The sequence below is a fragment of the Carettochelys insculpta genome, chromosome 1 (assembly GCF_033958435.1).
Source record: "Carettochelys insculpta isolate YL-2023 chromosome 1, ASM3395843v1, whole genome shotgun sequence".
NCBI classification, from domain to species: Eukaryota; Metazoa; Chordata; order Testudines; family Carettochelyidae; genus Carettochelys; species Carettochelys insculpta.
Genome location: NC_134137.1, coordinates 307661488 through 307687500, shown reverse-complemented (window position 1 = coordinate 307687500; position 26013 = coordinate 307661488). Strand labels below are relative to the sequence as shown.

General features: G+C 41.4%; 2 protein-coding genes across 2 annotated transcripts; one reads left to right on the top strand and one right to left on the bottom strand.

The window, feature by feature from the left end:
* Nucleotides 1-3988: 3988 nt before the first annotated feature.
* LOC142022602 (glioma pathogenesis-related protein 1-like) lies at nucleotides 3989-16398 on the top strand. Its single transcript, XM_075012636.1, has 6 exons — nucleotides 3989-4718; nucleotides 8458-8703; nucleotides 10995-11104; nucleotides 13115-13197; nucleotides 14214-14240; nucleotides 14329-16398. The coding sequence occupies exons 1-6, from the start codon at nucleotides 4539-4541 to the stop codon at nucleotides 14478-14480; spliced, it is 798 nt and encodes a 265-aa protein (XP_074868737.1). The 5' UTR covers nucleotides 3989-4538; the 3' UTR covers nucleotides 14481-16398.
* A 141-nt stretch (nucleotides 16399-16539) lies between these two features.
* Nucleotides 16540-25980, bottom strand: KRR1 (KRR1 small subunit processome component homolog). The gene is made up of 10 exons (XM_075012620.1): nucleotides 25838-25980; nucleotides 22577-22749; nucleotides 22147-22281; nucleotides 21655-21780; nucleotides 21489-21572; nucleotides 20202-20258; nucleotides 19500-19670; nucleotides 19255-19332; nucleotides 19027-19120; nucleotides 16540-17294 (listed from the first exon to the last, which is right to left on the bottom strand). The coding sequence occupies exons 1-10, from the start codon at nucleotides 25908-25910 to the stop codon at nucleotides 17152-17154; spliced, it is 1134 nt and encodes a 377-aa protein (XP_074868721.1). The 5' UTR covers nucleotides 25911-25980; the 3' UTR covers nucleotides 16540-17151.
* Nucleotides 25981-26013: the final 33 nt, after the last annotated feature.

Below are 26013 nucleotides of genomic sequence, written 5' to 3'. Positions count from 1 at the left end.
TGACTGGTATCATCATCATCATCATCATCTATAACCGTGGGCTTAGCGCCTGTTGGTGTCTGATGCCTCTCTCACTATTTCCTTCCATCTTTCCCTGTCCAGTGCAGAGTGGCTTAGCTGCTGTAGACTAGCTCTGCAGCAATCCACTATATCATCTATCCATTCTCTGTGGGGTCTGCCTCTCCTGTTTGAACCATCCATTATGCCAAATACCAGGGTCTTGATTTTTCTTTCACCGTTCATTCTGCAAATATGCCCAAAGAGTTGTAGCTTCCATTTTATAACCTTCTGCAGCAGGTTCTCTTTCGGCTGTATCTTTCTATATAATTCCTCATTGGTGACCTTCTGCATCCATCCTATTCTCAGAATCTTTCTGTAAGAGCTCCTTTCGAACACCAATATTCTTCTCTTCGAATCTTTCATTATCACCCGTGTCTTACATCCATACAACATTCTGCTGAATGTACACATTTTCAAGATGCTCAGCTTCGTTCTTAAGCTAATTGCTTTGCTTTTCAGATCTTGTCCATCGCCTTCAAATTCGCTCTTGCTTTCACTATTCTAGTCACTATTTCCTTCTTACAGTCTAGATCGTACGTTATGTTGCTCCCCAGATATGTGAACTTCTCTACATTTTCTAGTTCAATACCATTGACGCTGATCTTCCTTCCTATTTCCTTATCTCCAAATACCATTGCTTTTGTTTTATCGATGTTCATAATCAGTCTGTACCACTTCCCTTCTTCGATAAACTCCTGCACCATTTTCACTAGCTTCTCCTCATCTTCCTCAATGATAATATATCATCTGCGAACCTCAAGTTGTTAATTCTTTTCCCATGCACAGATACCCCTTCTACCTCTTCCTTGTTCTTGTCCATTGCTCTCTCCATACTTGGCAATATTGGATCTTCTTGTCTCGTACCTCTGCTTCTTTTAAATCAACTTCTCAACTCCCTGCATGTTCTCACCGCTGCCTCTGCATTGTCATTGATATCCTTCAACAACCATATCAGTCTGCTATCCACTCCGTTTGACTCCAACACTGCACAAGTCACTTTCTGATCTATACTGTCAATTGCCTTTTGAAAATCCACGAAGCAAGTTTATACGTTCTTGTTCTTTCATCGAGCTTTTTCCGCTATCAGTCCTAATGCCAATATATGCTGTATGGTACTTCTGTCTTTTCTGAACCCCACTTGCTCGTCAGCTAGATGCTCTTCTATCTGCGATCTTAGTCTCTCAGTCAGCATCATCAGCAGCACCTTGCCTAGATAACTCGTTAGGGAATCATTCTGTAGTTCTTGCACGCCAGTGTACTTCCTTTCTTGGGTATTGTCACTAGCACAGATCTTATCCATTCCTTAGCTGCCTTCCCTTCTTTTCATGCTATATTACGTAGTCGGTGTATTTCCTGACTCATGCTTTCTCCGCCATATTTGATCATCTCTCCCGTGATCTTATCATTTCCAGGGCTCTTGTTCTTCTTTCGTCATTTCACTACTTTTTCTACTTCCTCCTTTGAAATATCGGTCTTGATCTCGATGCTCTGTGGAGATATCTCTTTCAGTTCTTCAATCATCTCTCTGCAACAGTTGGGTCCAACTGCACTTTGTATAGGTTTGTGCAATATCTCGTCCATCGCTGCACAGTCTTCTCCCTGTTCATGAGCACTTCTTCGTTCTCATCTTTGATCACCATCTGCTTTAGTTGTCATTTCCTATTAATATTCCTAATTGTTTTATACACTTCCCTGGTCTTACATTCATCGTAATACCTTTCTATATCTTCACATTGCTCCTCTAACCATTTCTCCTTATCCTTTTTGGCTCCTTTCCTTACCTCATTGCATTTCACCCTATACTACTGTTCTGCCATCTCAGAGACATCTCTTCTGATCTTCAACTCTCTCTTCTCTTGAACCAGCTTTAGTGTCTCCTTGGTAATCCACTTCTTTTTTATCTTTTCCTATTGTGGAACAGTCTGCTCAATTGCCTCTTCTATAGCGATGTCTATCCCCACCACTGTCTTATCTAGGTCTTTCTCTGTGGCGATATTCTTAATCTTCTCTTCAAGCACTGCTCTGTATGCATTCCCTGTTCCTTCTTCACATAGCCTTGCCACATCTCTTCTTTTCTTAAAATCTGTCTCACATTTTCTTTTGAGTTTTATCTTGACATTTGCGATCACTAGACTGTGGTCTGAGTGTATATCCACTCCTTGGAAAGTTTGGCACTACTGTACTGATGTTATCCATCTTATCAAAATCACCTCTATCATGTTCTTGGACTTCCTGTCATTCGATCGCCATGTCCACTTCCTACAGTCCTTTTGCTGGAATCTCATGTTGCAGATCACCAGCTCATGCTCTGTAGCAAACTCTAGCAGTTTCTCACCTTGTTCGTTTCTTTCTCCATATCCAAACCTTCCCATGACTCTCTCCCAACCTTCATTATCTGTTCCAACCTTAGCATTCCAATCTCCTCCGATGATCAACACATCTGTCTTCAGTATCTCCTCCACCGTCTTTGTCAAGTCTTTGTAGAATAGCTCAATCTCTTCCTCTGTACTGTCCAGCGTGGGTGCATATACCTGAATGACTGAGATGTTGAATGGTTTTGCTTCAAATCTTGCTACCATCATTCTTTCACTCACCAGTTTGTATCGTAATAATGCTCTTCTAGCTGTTTTGCTAAGAAGGAATCCAACTCTTGCTTCATGCTTCGTTTCGTTTCCTGATCAAATGACTTAGCAACCGCATATATCTCCTGATCCCGTCCAACTCATCTCTGCCAGTCCAAGTATATTGAATCAGTGTCTCTCCATCTCCTTCCAAAGCAGCTCTAATTTTCTAGTTGCCCACAGTGTTCGGACGTTCCCTGTTCCAATGGATAGCATCTGTGCTAGTTGTAATTTTAATTTTCTTTCGGTAGCCAACTTATTGACCCAATCCCGACTGCTCAATTGGTATCGCGGACCTTGTTTATCCAGGCAACATCTGAGCCGGCATCTTTTATCATTTAGTTGTACTGGCATCAGATTTCATTCATGTTGTTTGATGATCAGTGCATCGACACACATCTGACCAGCCCTCCTCCTTCATCCCGGCTTGGGACTTGCATGGAGTTCATAGAGGCTTCATGGCAGAGTTATGACTGGTATGGAGGAAGTAAATAAGGAAGTGGCACTTACCATTCACATACCAAAACATCCAGAGGTCACTCAATAAAATTAATAGGCAGCCGGTTTTGAACAACCAAAGGAAGTACTTCTTCAAACAGTGCAGTCAACCTGTAGAACATGCAGAGGGGGGCCTGGCAGAATCAGGGGTAAATCCAGCCAGAGATATGGTCGAGGCATGTGATCCCTTGTGCTGCTTCCCCACCACAACATGTCACTTCTGAGTGTCAAATGGCATTAGGGTGTGGTAAACCTAGAACAGGGGCTGCCAATTTGCAGCTCTGGAGACACGCGGCTCTTTAAGGAGTCACTTTTGGCTCCAGGCACTGCTGCTGCTGACTCCTCTTGTGGCTCAAGTGAGCAGCAGGCAAGGGAGGCAAGCAGCAGGCAGAAGAGTGAGGAGGCAAGAAGTGATGAGGGGGTATGAGGAGATGAGCCAGCATGGGGAGGAAGCCTGATGGAGGCATGCAGGGGTAGTGGTCGGCGGGTGACTGAGGAGGGATGCAGCAAGTCAGCAGTGGGTTGTATGGTGAGAAGAGATGCAGCGGCCAGGGGCATGCTGAGAGAAGGTGGGACCTGGGGCAGAGCAGGGGTGAAGTGTGGGCAGGGCTGATGACACCCCAATGTGTCCCAGTATTTTACTGTTATAATCTGGTCACTTATCAGCTGTAGACGAGAAACAAACTAACACTAATGGCTAAAACAAGTACATAGCAGAGAACAGATGATCAGTAAGAAATATTCTTCAAACTGCCACTTTAATTAGTTCTTGATCTTTCTCAGATTTCTCCTTGGGTAAAATTTAACATGCTTTAATATTATGAACAGACAACTGGTTTCTATTATATTTCAGATAAATTAGTTTTTCACAGCATCTCTTTCAGAGTGGATCTTCAATTAACTGTTACAACTGACATTAATACAAGCTGTTTTCACCTCATAGACCACAATTTTTAAGTGATTACAAACTACAATAATGGCCAAATTCTATCCCAGGCAAGACCTGCCAGGGTCTCATGTGAAGAAAAGTAAATTAGAGAGGAGACAAAAAAGGGGGAAGTGGATGGGCAGCAGGAGGTGGAGCTTCTTTCATGAGGAACTTTTTTTTTAAACAAAATCTAAAACAAACTTCACAACTACAGTGCAAAATTCATTTACCACAGTTTCCTCATTCTTGTTTCAAGGCTGCTGAAGCTGATTCATTTCCTGTTACCAATAGCCTAGTGAGCAGATGTAATTTGAAGACAAAATTCAGCTTGAAAGCCTTCCAGCCAAAACACTATTCGAGGAGCCAAGAGCACCTTATATGGCTAAAATATTCTGCTTTCGAAGTTGGAAGATCAGAGAGACTTGAGAATCATGAAAATCGCACCATTCCTTCCTGTGCTGGTAGCACTGGATCTCTCTATTTGCTGTTACTCTTATGAATCAAGCTCTTTACCTGATATAAAAGATAAGCAGTTTATTGAGGAGTGTGTGACGCTTCATAACCGTTTTCGGTCCCAGGTGAAACCAGCAGCCAGCAACATGCTTCACATGGTAAGGGAACCTTCAATGATATTACACAATATTACTAGCTGCTTGCACACAGTGAAGTGAATATTGCAATGGTTCTCACACAGATTTTTTTTGTAATGGGTTACAAAAGCTCAGCTATGCCAACCCTCCTTAAATCATAGTTGCAAAACAACAAGTAACAGGACCCCAACAAAACAAAGCCTAGCACCACTTCCATGACACTCCAGTTCTCACAGCTAGATGTATTCTTCCTCAAAGCCTCCTCTGGGTTCTGGTTGATTTTTTGACCCTCACTCTTACATTTGAGATTTATGTTATGAAAAGCCTCCATGTTTTTGATGATCACAGCTCTGCAGTGCTCTGTCTGATTTATGCGGAGCCCTAAACATGCTCTTTTGCTGCTTTTTTCCCCCTCCACATCTTGTTCTCTGGGTTGTGTACTGCAGATCTGTACTGGAAGAGGACACTGTCAAATCACTTTGCAGCATTTAAAGCTGTTTGATTATCCACAATGCTGTCTCTTTGGATTTCATCCAACAAGAAGATTATTCACAGCTGCTGGCCGTCCTAGAAGCTAGAGGTGCTGGTTGGGCAGTAGACAAATTTAATCAGGAATAAAGTCCCTGGTTGTCAGTTCTAGGATCATTCAGGCTCTCCACTCACCTCATTATTACAGCTGAGAGTGCCGTATCTACCCATCCCATGCTGGGGTACAGACAAATCCAGCCTACCACTACAAATACACAAAATCCCCTTAAGCAGAGGACTGTCATTTGCCAACTGCAGCAGTAATTCCCTTTTCCCAAGTTCAAGGGACTCACAAACTACCATGATGAATGTGTTGTAAGTACATAATGGAAACCCTGCTGTTCTCTTCAGACAACAAAATCTTTGAGAGTTTCCTCAATTTCAAAGTCCTGGGATAACAGGGCTACCCCTCTGAGGCTATCTTACTGGGAGGTTGGGGCGGCATTATCAAGGAAGAGAGAATGTCAAATTCTTCATGGCAAACAAGTCAACTGACAAATTTAACCCCTTCCCCGTTCAGAAATCACTTTGTACTAATGCACTCCTTGGCCTGAGCCAAAGGTCATTCAAATCAGGGGAAAGACTGCCAATGACTGCAATGGGATTTGGATCAAATATTTTCTTGCAAGTGTTCAACAGTTTTCGACTGCTCATGATCTGTTCAATTTGGGTATGCCTACAGGATGCATGCTTCCCTGCACAGATAAGCAGACATGGGCTAGCTCTGCTCCAGCTGGCTCACTAAAAATGGCAGTGTTGCTGAGGTTTCTCAAGTGGCATTGTGGGCTGGTTACCTGAGTACAAACTTGCCCATAATAATCCCAAGATACGGAGTCTGGAAGCTAGCCTGAGCCATTGCCGATGAAAGATAATGAATATTTTTTCAATGTGATATTTCTACCAAGAACTGCCATTCTTTACACACTCTTACGAGCTTCGTATATGAATTAATCTTTGTTTATGTGAACACAGAAGCATTCACACAGATAGCAAATAATAGTTATCAATATCAGAGAGGTAGCCGTGTTAATCTGTATCTTCAAAAACAACAAGAAGTTCTGTGGCACCTTATAGACTAACACATACTTCTAGTGCAGACGTAGCCAGATTGTTTTGGGGATGGGGTGAAAAATGAAATTGAAAAGAACAAAAATCTACAAAACAGGTCCCCAAAACTCTCTGAACCAAATCTGCTATTCTCATCAATTGACTGGGTCTCTTTCTTATGAAAAATTCATAGGAGCTGCACAGATGTAAACAGGAATATTACTCTTAATTTGTAATAATATCAAGTCTGGAACTGGAAAGCAATCTCTTGTAAATATTTGTTCAAGAGGATCTATCGTAAGGAAATATCAAATAACTGTCTGTCTAAAGTAATGACAGAAGACCTTGATGATAGTAAATAGGAAAAACAAACTCACTGTAACATTTTGTCAGGCGAAGGCCATGTCTACACTTGGGAAAAACATGGAAATGAGCATGCTAATGGCCAAATCAGAGAATACTAAGGGGGCACTGAAAAGAATATTCGGCACCTCATTAGCATGCTGCTGGCCACAACACTTCGAAAGTGCTGTTTCTCTTGCACACAGCTCGTATACACAGGGCTCCTTTTCGAAAGGACCCTGCAAAGGTTGAAATCCCCTATTAGCTGATAGGAATAAGTTTAGACCTAGCCAAATAGTTTTTATGTCAGTGTTTTGAGACAAATCCTGGCAAGAGGCAAAGATTTTATCCATAAAAATTGACATTGTAGCTCACTGTTCTGAAAGGAAAGACCTCATCTTGAAGTTAGTGACTAAACAGTAGATAAAAAGATCTTAGCTTTTGTTGATTTACGCACAATTCACTTTTACAGTCTTAGCTACAAAAATAAATGGAAACTATATATTTGTAGTGGGTTATGGAACATTTCTCTACAAATATATTTAGAAATAACCTCTCAGTTTAATATTGCTGTAACATAATGCAGTTGACAGCATATTTCTAGTATTGTACTTAGATGACTGTCATAAGATACATTTTGCAAAAGCAACGAGGAGTCCTGTGGCACTTTATAGATGAACAGAAATGTATGGGCATAAGCTTTGGTGGGCAAAGACCCACTTCATCAAATGCAGGTCTAAGATATATTTTATAACATTTGAGGTCTCCTTGTGTGTGTTTATATTTCTAGTGATCATTTAGTCCTTGACAGAACAGTCAGTACTGATTAATTTGTAAAGAAAGCTTATTTATAGAAACTGAAGCAGTCAGGAAATGCAACAGAGAAATTCCACAAATTAAAAATATTCTAAAACCGGAACACCTCATGGAAAGATGGAATTAACTGAAGTGTCAAATTTTCACTATAAAATTCCCCCTTTTTATAAGTTAGAAGTGTAAGCTCCCAAAGCTGAATTTTCAGAGATTCCACTTTACATTAGTTGAAAGAGGCTTTGTGTGCACAAAGCAAATGAAAAGCCAAACCAACACCTCTGCAAACAGTAATTTGAGAGTACAAATTGCACATATAGCTTTTTGACAATCTGGTTTGCACAGGAAAATTAATGTTTGCCTAGTCAAATATGGATTTGGAGCAAACATATACACTTACAAAATTTGAGAGTGAAATTTATAGGAAGCATTCAAGCCACTCAGAGTTTGGCGCAGGGTATGTACATGACTTGACCTAAAAGGCAAGGGACTCTGCCAGTGGGCATGTGCACCTAGTGGTGACTTTAATGGTAAACCATTTACACAGGTAGGATTTTCTCTTGGGTTGCCACTCCCAAGGTACAAAAAAATCATAACATTTGGAATTATCCTGAACCCCTAAAACTGAACAGATGACAACACTAATTTGCTCTGAAATACTAATAGTGCTCTTGAAAATTAGTTTTTTAACACAGTAATGAATCTCGTTTATGACTAAAGAGTTTAAAAGCCTACATTTGTTTTCCAAACAACTTTAGTGGTTGGCTTATAAATTCAGGAGTCCAGAAAAACCAGAACATTGCTGTGTCTGTCTAAATGATTGGTTAAATTTAACAAAAATGGGACTGGTCATCAGTTGGTTTTATTGAATCCCCAGAATTCCCTCTTGAAGCTCTCTGACGAGGCCAGGAATACACAGACGTGCAGAATATATGAAACTTTCACATCTGTGAGTTGCCTCCCGCGAAATTCCTTCACATTACTCATGCCACTGTAACTGAAAATGGTTTGTTTCTGTTTTTACATTTGGCAGAGCTGGGACCCAGATTTGGCAAAGACAGCCAGAGCCTGGGCAAAGAAATGTCAGTTTAAACATAATATCTATCTCAAGATAAAAGGGAAGACTCACCCTAGCTTCACTGCTGTTGGAGAAAACATCTGGACTGGCTCTCTTCAAATTTTTTCTGTGACTGATGCTATCACTAGTTGGTACAATGAGTTCACAGACTATACCTATAGTACTAACACTTGCACCAGAGTGTGTGGTCATTACACTCAGGTAAGTAATTTGTTACTTTTTTTTATCTGAACTTCAGTATTATTTTTGGCTATTGTAATCTGAAGTGGAAGTTTCTTATTCCAAGTCAATACATTATTTTCCAAGTCTTGTCGTCACATTGTGTGAATGCTCTTTTTATTTCACTGATTTAGAAAGGAGCCTTGAAATAAAGAGGATTTTTTTACCCTTTAAATTTAAGCTTAATTTTGTTTCCCTTACAAAACACACTGTCCTGGCAAGGAATGAGATACAGACCCTCAGGCTAGTAATAGCAGTGCAGGGTTGCTCAAAATAAGAATGGAGTGAGACTGGAAATTGGCTGCAAGGTCTTTCAGTTTTAGGTCAGCAATTCAAAAACAGTAGGCTTGGATTGTTAGTGGATAAAAAATCATTATTACTGTTCGGAGCTGTGCAATCAAGAATCTATTTATGGCAACTTTATTGATCCAATATTTGTGAAAAAGATGTATCATTATGTGCCAGTAGTAGGTTTGCTTTATGCTAGCTACATATTTTCGTATAAATACAGCCCTTGCTTATATAAAAAGTCTTGAAACAACTGCCTTCTGACTGATCAGTGGCCTATATGGTACATGAATTTGTGGCATCTGTCCAGTTCACAGCAGATAAGGATCAGTGTCTCCTGTTAGAAGTCTCACTGAAAAGAGGCCAAGGATCATGCGAACATGAAGGTTGAGCTGTTGAGCTTTGCCTATAGATAAGAGATTTCAGTTTCTGGGAGTATCATGCTAGCATTTTTGTGGGCAATAAATTCATTAAAATTGCTATAAAAAGTTAAAATAGGGTGGACTAGTGGTTATCCAAAGAAAGTCTCATTCCTGCGATGTCTGGAGGCAGGAATTCAGCTGAGTGCATTTCATTCTCACTGGATAAAGGTAACGTTAGGGACTCTGAGTCAAAGTGTGCTCTTAAATAAATGTAAGTAACCTTACTGACTTCATCAAGTGGGGAAACTGAGCTTAGTGAGAGATGAGCTGAATTTGGATACATTAGTTTGCTAGTATTTTCCAGAATTCCAGTTTTCAAGAATTTAATGTCTTTTCCTGTACATGCACTTAAATGTTACATTGCACTACATATTTGGAACTGGGTTGATTACACTATAGAAGCCAATCCCTGCACAGCGTTCTCTGTCCACACAAATGAGAGTATATTTACACAGGTTTGTCGGTATAAATTTTGTTGCTCAGGAGAGTGAAAAATAAAGCTTTGAATGACATAAGCTGCACAAACAGAAGTACCAGTGCAAGCTGCTGTATGTCAGCTGGTGACACTCTCCCATCGAGACAGCTATCACTGCTCATTGGAGTGATTTAATCATGTTGATGGAAGCGCTCTTGTCCATCAGCATACACTGGCTACATGGGAAATCTTACAGCTGTGCAGTGGTAAGGTCTCTAATGTAGACATGGCCTAACTCGGTACCTTTTTATATTCCACTGTAAATGATATCCTATATGTTCCACCTTTTCTTAGCTGGTACATTCTGTCTCCAGCCTGCTGACCCATTTAATTCCCTGGTCCTGTCTCCCAAGAAATGAGGCCTCACCCACATCCAATTATTCACGTCAAGCTGGGCCTACATTGTACTGTGAAGAATCCCTAGGATACATTCTTCTTAGTTCAACAATTCTGTGTCACAAGTACAGTAGCTGGTGTCCCGCTATAGTTCAGTGAACGTTAAATCAGGTATTTTATGGGAGTGTATGCCCACTTCTTTTCAGATCAAAACTAAAAAGCAGTAAAGTAGCAATTTCAAGACTAACAAAATCATTTATTAGGTGAGCTTTTGTGGGACAGACCCACTTCTTCAGACCATAGCCAGACCAGAACAGACTCAATATTTAAGGCACAAAGAACCAAAAATAGTAATCAAGGTTGACAAATCAGAAAAAAAATGATCAAGGTGAGCAAATCAGAGAGTAGAGGGGCTGGGGGGAGTCAAGAATTAGATTAAGCCAAGCATGCAAACGAGCCCCTATAGTGACCCAGAAAATTCCCATCCCGGTTCAAACCACATGTTAATACATCAACTTTGAATATAAAAGAGAGTTCAGCAGCCTCTCTTTCAAGACTGTTCTGAAAATTCCTCTTCAGTAAAACACAGACTTTTAAGTCATTAACAGAATGGCCCACTATGGCCTGAAGAAGTGGGTCTGTCCCATGCAAGTTTACTTAAATTATTTTGTTCATCTTTAAAGTGCTACTTTACTGCTTTTTTGTTTGGATAGTATATAGACTGGCACGGCTTTCTCTCTGTTTCTTTTCAGATCGTTTGGGCGACAAGTTACAAAGTTGGCTGTGCTGTTCACTTCTGCCCTACAGTAACAGGGTTTCCTGGATCTAATGCAGCACATTTCATTTGCAACTATGGGCCAGCGTAAGTCCTTGTTACAATTATTTTAAAAGGCTGTGGTGCAGGTGAGGAGTGATTTGTGTTACTTTCAGGTAAAGCCATCCAGGTAATACTTGAAGCTGCCATAAGATCCTCCAGATGAAGCCATGCCGCAGTCTTTATGACCAGGAAAAGGTCTACCCCCTGGAATGAATAATGGAGGCAAAGAAAAAGGTAGTATAAGAGACGGTGGAAGGTGCACTGCACTCGGTATTTGAGCAACTGACCTGACTGGTGTCAAACCACAGTTGATGCTCCTGCTCAGCATGCATAAAAATTTGAGACGTTTCAGAGTCAGTGCTGATTTTTTAAATATGAATTCAGGGTATTTATTCCTAAACACAGAATCCTTATCTGTGTAACCCTCTCCACTCCTTTTAGTTATTCAGTGGGCCTTTAGGGAAGGACAGAAGGGATGGTTCTCCAACTTAAGTATGTCATTTTACAGGTAGGGTAAGTCTGCAAGGCAACTGGAGGTGAGATGTAGCTGAGCTACTTTTAATCTAACCAGAGCAAGTAGTAACCTGAGCAAAACTGCAGCAGCAATGACTCCAGCCTAGGCTTGCCACCCAAGTAAGCGCTTAGGGTTCTAGGCTCACAGTCCATATAAGTACCCAGGGTTTCGGGCAAGCTAGTATGGCCCCACACTGAAACCCATGTTGATGTGGGTTCAATTTGCAGGCTAGTTGGTTTACATGCTGCCATCATCCCTTGCCTGCAGTTGCAGTGCAGACATACCTTAGAGAAACCAAGATTGACTATAAAACTGTACTCACAAATACATCAACCCAGCGTTTTATGAAGTGTAACTGCAGCAAGCATGGCCTTCTAATACATCTCTCTTCATACTGTGTGAGCGAGCAACCTTACCACCACTAAAGAGCGGACTGAAACTCCTATTATGCTGTGTTGCTGGTACACTGAAATTCTATCCTTCAGCACGTGAGCTAACTGAATTAAACCATACTGCATTTTGGCCTTAGCTTCATGAGTGCACCATTTGATTTAGTGATGTAGACCCCTCTGCAGGGGGAGAGCACAAAAGCTACGGATTCGTTAAATTCCACTTCATCCTTAATGTGAATGTTCTGTCCTGAGGAGGGTTTACTTGAGATTATTATATAAAACCAAATATGGGGTGAAATCCTGGCCCCATTGAGTTTAGAGGGGCTAGAATTGCACTCATAGGCTACAGTTACACTACAGTGCTCTGTCAACAGAAGTCAGTCAGAAGAGATTTCCCAACAAAACTTGTGTTGACAGAATGCAGCCACACACAAAAGCCAAGTGGGAGAGTACTCTGCTCTGTTGACAGAGCAGCCAGACTGCCCAGCTGCTCTCTCCACAAAACAAGACACCTGGCAGCACAGCAGACAGGGCTGCCCATTGCCGAGCTTTGAGGTAAAATGCTGCTGGCAGAAGTGCTGTGTTTTGTCCAGATCCTGTCAATAAATCCCATTTGCACATGCATGTGCCATGAGTTTTGTCAACAAAACTGGGGTTTTGCCAGCAAAACTCGCTAGTGTAACCATAACCAAAGTCTTTAGAAAGGAAGTTGAGAAAGAGGGACAGAGAACTGATTATACCAGTCTTTGTACGAACTGAAATAAAAGCTCCCTTATAGATTTCCAGCTAGTCTGGCAGGGAGTTCTCTGTACTGAAAGGCGCAGTGCACATTTCAAAAGAGAACAATAATTCGGTAGCACAATTAAGTATACCACACTTTCAAACTTCTCAGTCCCTGAAAGTTGAAATTTGGCAGTGTTAAATTCAAGAAAAGCATAAGTTTTAATGAAGTTGTGCTTGAACATGGCGTTCAGTCATTCATGCCTTCTTCCATTTCCATGGTCGGTGTGCAATGAACCCTGTGGTAATATTTTCTGATAACTCCAAAAAAATAATATTTTCTGATAATTCCAAAAAAAATGTGAACACAAGATATTCAAATTCTTTCCAAGGAGGTCAATATCAGAATAAAAGTGTTCCTCTTTGCAGTGGAAATTATCCAACACAACCTTATACAACAGGAACAGCATGCAGCAAATGCAACAGAGAGAAGTGTGTAAACAATCTATGTGGTAAGTAACAAGGAAACTCCTTAATGTAATCATTACATAGGAAAAGACCCAGCAATAAGACATAATACCAACAGACCATTACAAGACAATAGTCACTTGCGCTCAAGTACATTTGAAAGTCTACATCCAAAAGCCACACATGGTAGAGAAAGAGAAGAGGGTCTGAAGAAATCTAACCCCTTTCCCACCCCAGGTGGCAAGAGAAATTTAGTAAGCTGGTGAGCATTGGAAGGCAACAAGGATAATACACCCATCAGTGCTACAAAAACACAGCTAGGCCCAATCTCCTGCAAGTGTTTGATTCACACCCTATCACGTGCTTGGTGTGGGGAGGTAGAAAGGCAATATGTTGGCTATTCAAAAGGAATATGAAGCAGCCCGGCTTACAAAGTTTTCAGAAAATGACTATACTGCTGTGGTTAAAAACTTAATAGTCACTGGCTCAGAGACAGAGAACACAACTCTATAAGCCAGGGTTAGGGCATCTGCCTGGGAGGAAAACCCAGGGTGTCCAGTCCCTCTGTGCCAATCTTTCACTATTTATCTATCCACAGTGGAATAGCTTCAATTAAAGCCAGTGAGGAAACCCCAAAATCACAATATCCCAGAACTCAGGGTCAGAGGCTTTTTTAAGGGCATGAGGGGGATGCTCCTGTTCAAATCCTTCTCCTTCCTTCAGAGAGAGCCTAAGAAAGTAGCAGTAGCATTAGTTGCTGTTACCAAATCCCATTTCCTTGATTTCAGCCAGTAGGGGCTAAAAGCAGCAGGTGAGTTATGAGTAAATTTATCTCAGCCAATCCTGGAGTATCATTGTAGGAATACTTGATTCTCAGATTTCTTTGTTTGGACATATTTCAATGTTTTATTAAAGGGAAGCAAACATTTTTACTACATCCCACTGAGAAAAGCACAGGTCCCCCAGCTTCTCATTTTGTACCAAGTACTCAATTATTTTTCATTAAAAATCGTTTCTAACTGGTAAAACATAGTTATGTTCTTTTCTCTTCTCTCGCCAGAAAATCCAGAACGTGAGAAAGTCGTAAGTATGTATCACAATCAGATCCTGCTTCTTGAATTTGTTAGTTTAAGTATAATAATACTTGAAAATAATTCCTCTTGTTTTATTTATAGGTAATTCTGGGTGGTATCCAGACTGGGACGAAGCCACATGTGAACAATATTGTATCACTGTTCTAGTTTTAAGGCCATCATTAATTGTATTGACTTTTGGAGCAGTCTGGTACCTACAGAAGCATTATCCCCAAATAAGTGCAAGTGACTAATAGGCATTTGAAAGATTTCAGGAATGCTTTGGACTATTCTACCCCTATGCAGATTTTTCTGTTATTAACATGGGGGAAAGGGGAGAATCTTACTCAATAATAATTTGTATTAACAAGGGTATGTAATTTGAAAATAGATAAATACAATAAAAAAAAGCTATGCCCAACCCTTAATCCAAGGGAACTATCTGATAGAGGTGAACGCTCACCATAATTCAGCAGTAGGGCAACTCCAACCCGAATTCTTAAAGCAAATTAAGATTAGCCGCTAGCAGGCAACTAGATGGTTTACTTGAGCCTCCACAGGCTCAGAGCCCTACAGGTCCCATTGGCCAAAACAGGTGAACCCTGGCCATTGATAGCTGCAAGTAGCAGTGCCTGCAGAGGCTCAGGTAAGCAAATCATCTGGTGGCCTACCAATGGCTAACCCCAATGAACTGTGTGCAGCCAGTACACCGGAAGTTGCTCACTGCTGCAGGTATTTGAAGACCTAACTGGCACAAGCTTGGTGACATAGTAACACACACAGCTAATTGCTGCTGTCCTTACCCACAGGAATAGTTCAGTAGAAGTCAACTGAACTGTTTACATGAGTAAATGAAGCCTGATTTGGCCTGTAAGCTTTTGCATTTGATACTACTGGTGTTTGTTTTTTGTTTACATGAGAGATTGAGGGAATGAAGAGAAGAGTCACAGGTTCTTTAGCTACCAGGCATCCTCATTACAGGCCAGCTGGTCTTCTCCTCCTCCGGCTCCTCCATCAGGAGCATTTGTTGAAAAGCACTAGTTACTGACTGGCAGACTATTAGCAGTTTTGTTAATACTGTTGATTGCTCCAATTTTTATTTTTAATGGAGAAATGAGTGCTTTTATTGTTCAATGAGTTCCATACCAGCTTGCCAGTCAAAATCAAAGGGAAGCAATCCACTCACATAGGTCTATTTCAGGACCTTTGAGATAGATCAATATTACAATTTGCCAGGACAGCTATCCTGCTAAACCCAGCTGGTGTAGACCCTCCTAATAGCAGAGAAAAGCTATGCCAGCAAAACAACTGTATGCCATCACATAGCTGTGGCTATAGGAGGCCTTTTGACAGTACAGTAATCCCCCAAGATACGTGCACAACCCTTGCATACCCTGAAATTCACGGAAGTCAGGGGCTTGGGCAGTGGGCTAGGATGTAAGAGGGAGACAGAGGGGGTTAGGGATCTGGGGTGGGTTAGGGCTGCAGGGGAGGGTTGTGGTGTTGAGGCAGGTTCGCAGGGGTTGGATCTGGATCTGGGGGGGGTGGGAGTTTGGGGCTGGACGTATGGCAGTGGCTGAAGCTGGGGCACACAGTGGAGGCTGAAGCCCCCAGCTCTGTTCCCCTTTGATGGGGGATCTCCCTCCCATCCCACACCCCTGTGGCTGCCTGGGATGGCAGCTTCCAGGGTCCCCCTCCACTCATGCTCATGTGATATATGCGCATTTGACACGTGCATATCAAATAGGTTTACTGTATATGTACAAGTGGGGGGTCAGCCACTTAAGAGTAGGGTTGTGTACTCTGCATTGCACACTCTAGGACCTTACTATATAGCTATGTGCGGGGGAGCAAAAAGATCACTCCCCTCATCGGCATCATTAAACTGACAAGTTTCTATTGTAGATTTGACCTTAGTGAGTGAAGTTTAATTTTTTTTTTAAATTTCAATTTTATATGCAAATTGACAATGTAAAAAGAACCTCACATCACTTCTTTTTTGATGCATTTGAATTTGTTAAACCTTGTTTTCTAATGCCTTTCTATAAACATTTATGGCAAAGACTGAGTGACAGACCATCTATCTAGGTCATCTGTTTATCAGTATGTTTCTCAAACAGTTACTTCTCTTCACTATTTCTTCTGTTGGATCTGTTAGGGTACAAAATAGTGTCACATACTGAAATTTGCATTCTTTTATAATGCTTACGTTTGTTTAAAATGTGTCTCTACAAATTAAATAAATTAAACAATTGTCTTATGATAAGTACATGTGTACTATAACTGGAAGCAAGGTCTCGTGTTGCAGTGATGTTATAATGCGGAGAAGACAAATAATTAAGAAATACGCAACACGTATGAAAAAATAAATATCAGCTCTGATACACAGGACATATTATATATAAAAATACGACTCGCTTTTACAAAACTTATCAGATTTAACACCTCCATAACTGAAGCTTGTTATACAGAGACAGTCAGAGAAACAGGTTTTCATTCCCCCCTCCCCCAACATATTCCTGTCATATTCTTACAGCATGATGTTTAACAATTCTGCATCAACCACCAGCCTCCAAAACTTGCTTTTTTCATGTCATGCAATACCGAAAACTTTCATGTTGGATTTAAAACCCCTAGCTGTGCCTAGATGTATGATGTGAAAGGTGAAAAGATACACTGTACCATCTCACTGTTATTTAGGATGTGACCATGAAAATATCAAACTATTTCCTTGTCTAACTTGGAGGATTTTATGCTGCTTATTTAGGTCCATAAATCCCCAACATATTCTTTGCCACAAACCTGCTTTTCATCAGCGTTCACTCGCAGTATGGCAATGCTGATAAGCCCAAGTCTTAAGTCTTCAAAGTACAAAAACATTTTCTTTGCAAGTGTAAGAGAAATGTAGGTGTACCAGCTTGCAAATCATTTCTTTTTCTTCTTTTTCTTCTCATCTAATGCAATTTTCAATTTAACTTCTTCCACTGGAAGCGCTCCCAGCTTCTTCTTCTTTGCTTTCTTCACCTTTTCCTTGATGGCTTCAATATCAATTTTTGTTTCAGTAGAAGCTACAGAATAAAAATCAGATAGGAGAAACATCCCTCTTAATTTTTTTCCCCAGTATCTACTGGAAATGGTCGAGAAAATGATTCCATGTTTATACACACTGAACTGTGTCTAACAGGGAGGAACAGAAGGAAGAAATATAATGGGAGCGGAGATTTGGCTTTTTTCTTCCCCCAACAGAAGTTTTGAAAACAGTGATTTTAATAAAAAGATTTTAATAACACAAATAAAACAAGATCTTCAGATGTCCTACCCACACCTTCCTCTTGGGCAGAAATCAAGATATAGAATCAAGTGTTCTTATCTCACAATAAGCTACTTCTTAGTTTAGCACAAGATTAAGCTAACATTTTTGGATTTCAGTTTCTCTCTTTAATATCAAAATTTTTCTTTTATAATCTATTAACGAAGGTCGAGAGATTTACAGCTGAGGAATTTTTGCCAAAACCACTTTTTCCATCCAAAAATGCCCTATGTCAAAACCAAAATGCTTGTGCAAAAGAGTCCGTTTTGATTAATTTCTTATTTCTACAGAATTTTGTGGGACTAAAAAAAGATTCAAGTTGCCAAAGTGTTCCATATGAACATTTTTGGAGTGAAAAATTCTGTTATATAATCACAACATCTTTTGTTTAGAAATTTAATCACAGCAAAATACTAAAAACAAAAAGTATTTTTCAAGTATTCAAAACAATTTTGAAATGTGCAAATTTCAAAAATTTGAAATATTTTGATTGATTCCAACCATTTTTTCCAGATTGTTAGCTAGCAAAAATTTTAGTGTGTGTCCCTTTTGTTCCAGTTCGGGGTGGGATGCTTTTTCAGAATCTCTTTCATCCCTCTAAGTAGTGTCTTTATGTTTGAAGCATCAATCTGGTAGGATTACCAAGGTCTTTTAATTTAAAGAAACTGCTAACGTGCAAAAAAAAAATCAACCAACCCTCATAGCTCCTATTCCAGTCCACAGAAGGAAATAGCAAATATGTCTCCTGCATCTGATAATCCAGCAGGCACTCTCTGGTTTACCTCATTCTCACTCTCTACAATTGATACCCTATTACACTAAAAATATAAAAGGTACTGCTACGAGCTTCTTCATCTATTTAATTGCCCCACATAGCTCCATTGATGAGCTTAAATGGCAAGGTGGCTTTGTGCTGACCCTCCTTACCCACAAGCACTGGGTCTACACATGCCCCTTCCTTTCGAAAGGGGCATGTTAATGAGTGGGTTCAAAAGATGCTAATAAGGCACTGCAATGAATATGCAGCGCCTCATTAGCATAATGGCGGCTGCAGCAATTCGAAAGTGCAGCTTTTCGAATCGCACGCAGCCTGTGGAGACGGGACCTTCCGAAAGGACCCCCCCAGTTTTTGAAAGGCTTCTTACTATCTGGTGATCGGAAGAAGGGCTTTCGAAAACTGGGGGGGGAGGGAGTGTCCTTTGGGAAAGTCCCATCTCCACGGGCTGCGTGCGATTCAAAAAGCCGCACTTTCGAATCGCTGCAGCTGCCATTATGCTAATGAGGCCCTGCATATTCATTGCAGGGCTTCATTAGCATCCTTCAAACCCGCTCATTAACATGTCCCTATCCAAAGGAAGGGGTACATGTAGACATAGGGAAGATGAATTTCATACTTCATATACACTGGTTGATAAACAGCTACCTACCAAAGGAACAGCAGCTTAAAAAAAGCAGTAAGAAAGATTCTAAAAACAGCAAACAAACATTACCTTTCTTAGGTTTTACAACTGGCTTTTCCTTGGGAGGAATAAAAGCTTTGTTTCTTTCCTCCTGTCTCCTACTAATGGCTTCTGCTTGTTTTGCCTAAAATTACAGATAAAAAAGGTCAAACACTTGCCTTGCCAGCCTTATGAAACAAAATGAGAATCCGACCGACCCAAAAAGCAAGACTATTTCTTTTTTGCTGAATGCTGAAAACAAAATCAGAACAGCTTTACCTTTATCTCTTCCACTCTCTTTCGTTTCTTCTGGCTTTCTTTCAAGAAGTATTCACCACTTGCCAATTCTTTATCAACCTACAAAAAAAACCCACAAGTATGATTCCTGAGAGACTTTAGATATGTGTTAGGCTGATATTGAGGAACGTATCTGGCATCAACTGACTAACAATCCCAATTATGTACAAGAAAAATTTTAGTCCCCTTTATCTTTTCTTGTGGAATTACCCAAGGCATGGACTGACCTGGCTTTCTGGCTGCGGAGGTGGGAAAGGTGTATATTCCTTCTTAACATTTTTCTTCTTTGGCTCCTTGCGTTTGTTCAAGTTCTTGTGTTTGAACTGAGGCAAAAACCGTTCCCAACTTTGTGCTCTTAATTCAGGGTCCTTTGACAGCTCCCTTTTAATCATGAGAGTCTTTAATCATTTCAAAATATTGAAAAAGACATGTTATTTTAAACTTATAACTGACATTTGCTAAGCTCAGTTATTTAAATGTATAGTGAATCATCTACATTCACAGGGAAATTGGGCGATTCAAGCAAAAGTAAGGAGTTCTTTCAACAGGGATATTAATGGTATCAGGGAAGACGCCTTGATGTTGTATTAATGAGCATCAGGCTGCTCATCATAATGCATACAGATCGGTCATTTTTCCTTGGGTGCTTTGTCAGATACTAATATGATTATATTGTGTACCATATTACACAGGAGTACATTCAAAGCAATATACCTGAAAGCTTATTTAAAAAACTGCATTATAGGAGTAACCCTGAAAATAAAAGTATCACAGAAATTGATAGTGTTTTTTTTTAAATAAATTAAGGAGGTTTGTGAAAAGGAACAGACCTTAATACAGACAGATCAACAAAGATGCAAAGCTTTACATAATCTTACATAAATGTACATTAATGTGCTAGATTTAATATAAAACACTAGATCACACACCTTAATGTTATATATTGGATGAATATTCTTCATAGTGTCCAGAACCACTTTTCTAACCTACGTTTAAAAGAAAGCAAAGGGAAAAGAAAACAAGATCATTATTATAAGTTGTGATAAATGTAAGTCCTAAATACACACTGATTTCTTCAATGTCTATCGCACAATTGAACCTTTAGAGAATTTTTTTCCTGAATCTTTTTGAATTAGGTATCTTAAAACTAGAGTACACATTCCCCATAAGCAAAACTAAAAAAAAATTCAGACAGATACATATTTATAAATTAATGGTATCTTTTTGAAGCGTCTTATCTTCTATGTAAAAAATCATGATCAAATCAAATTTACCGCCAAATTCAGATTTTTTTTAAATGAATAGTTTACAGTACCCACAACCAACAAAAAGGCTTCTATGCAATGATGTTACGAATTCCAGTACTTTTAAAATTCTCTTGAAGACTTCACAACTGAAAACAGAATTCAATCTGACACTGAAACTACTTACACTGATGCTGAAAAACAGAGTTATTCGTATACCTTTACTATAATTTGTATTACTAGAGCAGCTAACAGTCTCACCAATGCATGTTCAGGAGCCCATGAAGCTAAATGCTGAACAAACACAGAACAAAAGGATGGGTCCAACAAGCTCACAATCTGCGTAAGAGACACCAGATGGAGGTAGGCAGGGAAATAAAAAGGAAACAATGAAACATCATTGGTCAGCTTGATATGCAAGTATCTCAGCAACATTTGTACCCTCAGGTGACTCCTGCATTTCTGCATTGTTTTGTTCCTGCTGTTTATGATGTAGGTTGACCCACTTACCTTTCTTGAAATCAGACCAACAAAAGGAGGAAAGACATTAAGTTTAATGCAGATCCTTATGTGACATTTGTAAAAATTATTCAACAAGTTAACTGCATCCCAACAGTAAGATGAATGCAACCGTTAACTTCACCTCTTGGTTATACACATAGTGCCCCAACGAATGACAGGGATAGCACATGGAAGGTTGTTGAGTCCTGAGACAAGAAGGATGAAGGGTCTTTAGGGATGCTTGGTTTGGTTGATGGCTGGGTGGAAGTGGGCTAGAAGGCTGAAGAATGCTGAAATTGTTGAGATGAGGAGCTGTTCCAGCAGTAGCTAGGTGCTAGCTAGATGTTGTTGGGGAATGAGAGTAGGCTGGGTCCAAGCCGGAAGGTTGGTGAGGGGCATGTTAGGGATGGGGTGAAATAGGGATGGTGGCAGGGGTCTACTAAAACAGCTGAGTTATTCACTCTCTCTCACCTCTTTTAGCCCACTGAAAGGTCCCAGAGCTGAAACAGTGTTCCCTTGAACCAGGATATAACAGTTTGTTAACAGTTCCAGAGCCTACACAAAAAAGGGAATAAATAAGTATAAACTGGCAATTAGATAAATAACTTCACACAGTTAAAATCTGGAATAATACTACCTTCAGAGTAGACCCATTTGGCCCAATGAGTCTTTGTCTTCTTTTTATAAATCTCTCTCTGTTTCTCACTAGAGATCCTATTTTAATGATGTCACATGCAGTGTCATCTTGGAGAATGCGTACAGCCTAAAAAGAAAAATTAAAGCTATATTATAAATGAAAGAGAAAGGCAAACATGCAGGCAATCAGCACCACATCACTGTGTAACTGCAACAGAATTATGAAAGCACAACTCATCACTTATTACTAAATAAAAGTCAATGGAACAATTTAGTCTGTCACTCGGTTTTAAGAATAGTTTCATTATGCCTAGATTTACTTTTCCTTTGAAAAATATTTTATTCTCGCCTATTGAGTTTACCTGAAAAATAAATAAAGATTCAAATAACCTCAAACACCAGAAATATAAAATCAGCATATTTAATATAACTAAATACAACATTAAAACAGATCTAATTAATAGTTGACAAATTACGGGATTTAACTACAAACCTGTTCAAATGGAACACTTCTTGATAAAAGCTTTATTAAGTCTCTTGCTCTAATGATTATATATGGATCAAAAGTCGTCTTAGTTGTGGTCACAGTCATACTACCTTCAATTAAGTCCAGTGTTGCATTCACATGCTGCAATATATATATAAAAAAAGCACTGTTCAATCACATTCAGACTGCACACAACATAAAAATAACAGTATTTTATTCTGATGATTGGCTGATTTCTAAACTGACTTCCAATTTATTATAAGAAGATTGCAGGATTCCATTCTAAATGTGAGTTAGCATATTAAGAAATATATACTTAAAATATTAAAATGAGTGCATTTTCCTGTATGATTTTGCTTTAAATTAATTTATGTAATACATCTTCAGAATTCTATAGTATACATTTATTTAATGTATATCTAGGAATTATTCATACATGTTCATTCAAGGCTTTCTGCACCAACGGCCAACACTCTTTCAAGTACGCTTCTCTGTATTTTGGGAACAGAGTTGCAAAGCTGCTTTCTTCCAGAAGCCCTCTAGGATTATCTCCTCTTGTAAAGGGTGGTTCTCTCCATCCATCAGGAACAGTGAGAAGTTCTGACTCATCTATTGTTATAAATAAAAATTCACATAGATTACAGTGCCCATCACAATAAAAGGCTCTCGCAGAGGGGAAAGGCTCTGGCAGAGGAGAGGCAGAACTGTTCCCCGGCCACACATACCAAAGCCTTTCACTACAATGGGTAGATCAGAATTCCCAACTTTCTGATCTTTGAAAAGCAGGCACTCTCCCAGCCTTGTTTCTGCCCCAACATCTCACCCTTGCCCTGTGTCTCCTGTCTCCCCATCCTCACAGGGCTTCCTCTGCTCACTGGGTTGAGAGCTACAGCCTAACGTGGAGCCTGCTGCATGCCTGCAAATCAGAGTTCACAACCTGGTGCCTCCCTCTCACCCCACAGTAATAAAACTTTAGGTTTCAGGTGTACTGTGCAGATACCTTACACCCCATATGTAACTAGATATGTAGCAGTGGCACACATGCGGACCTGGGCCAGGTCTACACCAAGCCGAAAAGTCAATCTAAGATATGCAACTCTAGCTACAACAATTGCAAAGCTATAGTCCTTGCATCCTAGACTGATTTTTCTGGACATCCGCACAGTGGCCCGTCAACGGGAGAAACTCTCATGCTGACCTCCTTTACTCCTCGCAATGAATACCAGGGCCAACTGGAGAGCCATGGAAGTTTGATTTAGCGCATTCCTCACTAGGTGTGCTAAATCAACCCCCAGAAGATGGAGTCCATCTTCTGGTAAATGTAGACATACCCATAGTCTGAGAAGGTTAAGTCACTATAAATGTTATCGGGAGATGTCTGCATGGGAAGCCCTTGGGATGAAGATAATCAACTGCACATTTTGATTTTATTCTGTTTACTATATTTTGAAAGGACCAAAGGAGGAGTCCAAGCCCTTCCTACACTAAATATCCCTACAAGCCACACATCCTAGGCCAGTTGTACCCCTGTACCAACACCACATGCCACTAGAGGCATAGCATTGTACACACTCATTCTGTTAGGTTCCATTCCCAGCATGACTAGTGCCGCTGTGACTCTGGCCTATGCTTGCCCAAATATCTTTTTACAAGCAACATTTCCTTTGGGAACTTTTTCCTACTCTGAGTTCTCCCCTTAGTAACAGCAAGGTAGCTAATGGCACAAGACCAGCATTTGTGATATCACAGCCAGGGCAGAGGTTAGTGCCCCCACCCTGCACTTCATCTTTGCACTTCCTTACTGATCCTGGCCTCTCAGTGCAGCTCCAGAGCACACAGCTCTGCCCATTTGCCCTGCTTCAGAAGGTCTGCATGTACAGCAGCGTTTCCAATTTTATTTGGCCAAGAAACCCTTTTAAATGTAAAAGAATTTTGCAGAATTCCATTCCCGGGCTCTATTTCCTTCAGCCTCCAACCCCACCCCCATCTCCAGGCCTCACCTGCTTCAGTCCCCAAATCTGTCACCCCATTCCCAGGGTTTAACTCCTCTCAGCCCCAATCCTCTTCCCCCATCCCCAGGATTAACCCACCTCAACATCAAACTAGTCCCAGGACTAACCCATCCATGACACTGGCTCTGAAGCCTATGCTAGGTGGCGACATGCACCCAGGGGAAGGAAGGAAGGAAGGCTGGCTGAGAGGTGTTCTGCTAGCGAGGGTGAGACGAACCATGCTCACCAGAGGGATGTGGCTGCTTGGGTATTGGGGCAAATGAGAGGGGTCTCTGCAGTTCCTTGCCCTGCCACTGCTGAAATAGTGGAATTCCATTCAGTTGGTTCAACAGCTGGATCCCTCCCACTGCCCTGCTGGCCATTAAACCAATTAAATTTACTTCTACTGTTTTAGTGGCAGCAGGGAGCTGCAGAGGAGCTACTGTAATGAAATTTTCTCATGGAACCCTATTTTCACTGCACTGCCCCCTCTCTACAGGCTGTGCACAGTACCATCCCTATCCCCAGTCTGGAACATGAAGCTGCCAGAAGGAGCATCCTCAGCTTGTCCCCAACAGGTGGGCTCACTCAGCCATTTTGGTGACTTACCAAATTCAGGGTTCCCCTGATCCATTCTCTCCTAACCTGAGGTGTCCTCACCCCCACATGCCCCAGTGTGTCTTATCCTACCCCTTACAAAATAGCTTTGTTCTGATGAAGCTCTTCATTACAGCAGCTGCTCCTTAGGAACAACATAGCAAAATGCACCAAAATGTTGCTAATAAGGAGCATCTGTTGTATTGCTCCCATCCAATCATTTTTTTACCTCATTGCACAAGTAGGACCCAGCAATGAAAGTCACAAAGCAGCATAGTCTAGGTGTATCTTCCACACTTCACAGGTGTCCCCCAGATGTGAGGTGCTGGGGCTCACCACAGCAGAAGACTAGGAACAGGGCTGACTTAGATGCCAACTTTCTATTGTCAGAAAGCCAAACAACCTAGCACCATCCCTTCCCCAACACCCCACTTATTAAGTTTCCACTTCCTTAATGGCTCGCTCTCCCTCACTCTCATTTCCACAAGGCTAGGGCAAGGGGCTGGGGTGAAGGCTACAAATGGGACTACAGGATTGGGAGGGGGCTTTAGGTTGAGGCAGGCAGCCCGGCTGTGCAGGCTCTGAGTCGGGGGCTTTGGAATGTGGCTGGAGATGAGGGGTTTGGAACACAGGACGGGGCTCCCAGTTGGGGGACAGAGTCAAGAGATTTGGAATACAGGAAGAGAATATGGTTTGCAACAGACAGTTGGGGGGCAGGAGGAAGTGTGAAAACCAGGCACCCGGTCACTCTGCTCAGAGAATGGAGCTTCCCTGCAAGCCACGGGACGGGGTTGGTGGCGTTCAGGTCTCCACGTGCAGTTCACCCTAACCACACCAATTGCCTTTACACGCGGGACCCTGGTGCAGGTCTTAACGTCCGCACGTTCCCGGTTCTGCACATGACGCGGGGGGGAGGCACAAGCACAGCCGCACACGAGGAAGAGGGGAACACGCGCACAGCTCCCCGCACTGCCCCTTCCCGGAGCCCCAGGAGCGAGCCCAGGCCCGTAGAACAAGGCGGCGGAGGCGGCAGCAGCGCGAGACTCCCACCGCCGCGGAGCTCGCGAAGAGACCCAAGGCCGGCGCGCGCTCGGACGCCGCCCTCTCACCCGCTTTCTTTTGGTTTCGCTCCTTGGCCGCCGACGCCCGCTGCCCGAACCCGGCCTGCGTTGGGGCCGCCATGTCGCCGTCCCCGCGGTGACCTCTCACCCGGAAGCGCGCTGGCAGGGCGGCCGAACCCCGCGCGTTGCATGCCGGGGCCTGTAGTCTCCGCTTCTCGGGGAAG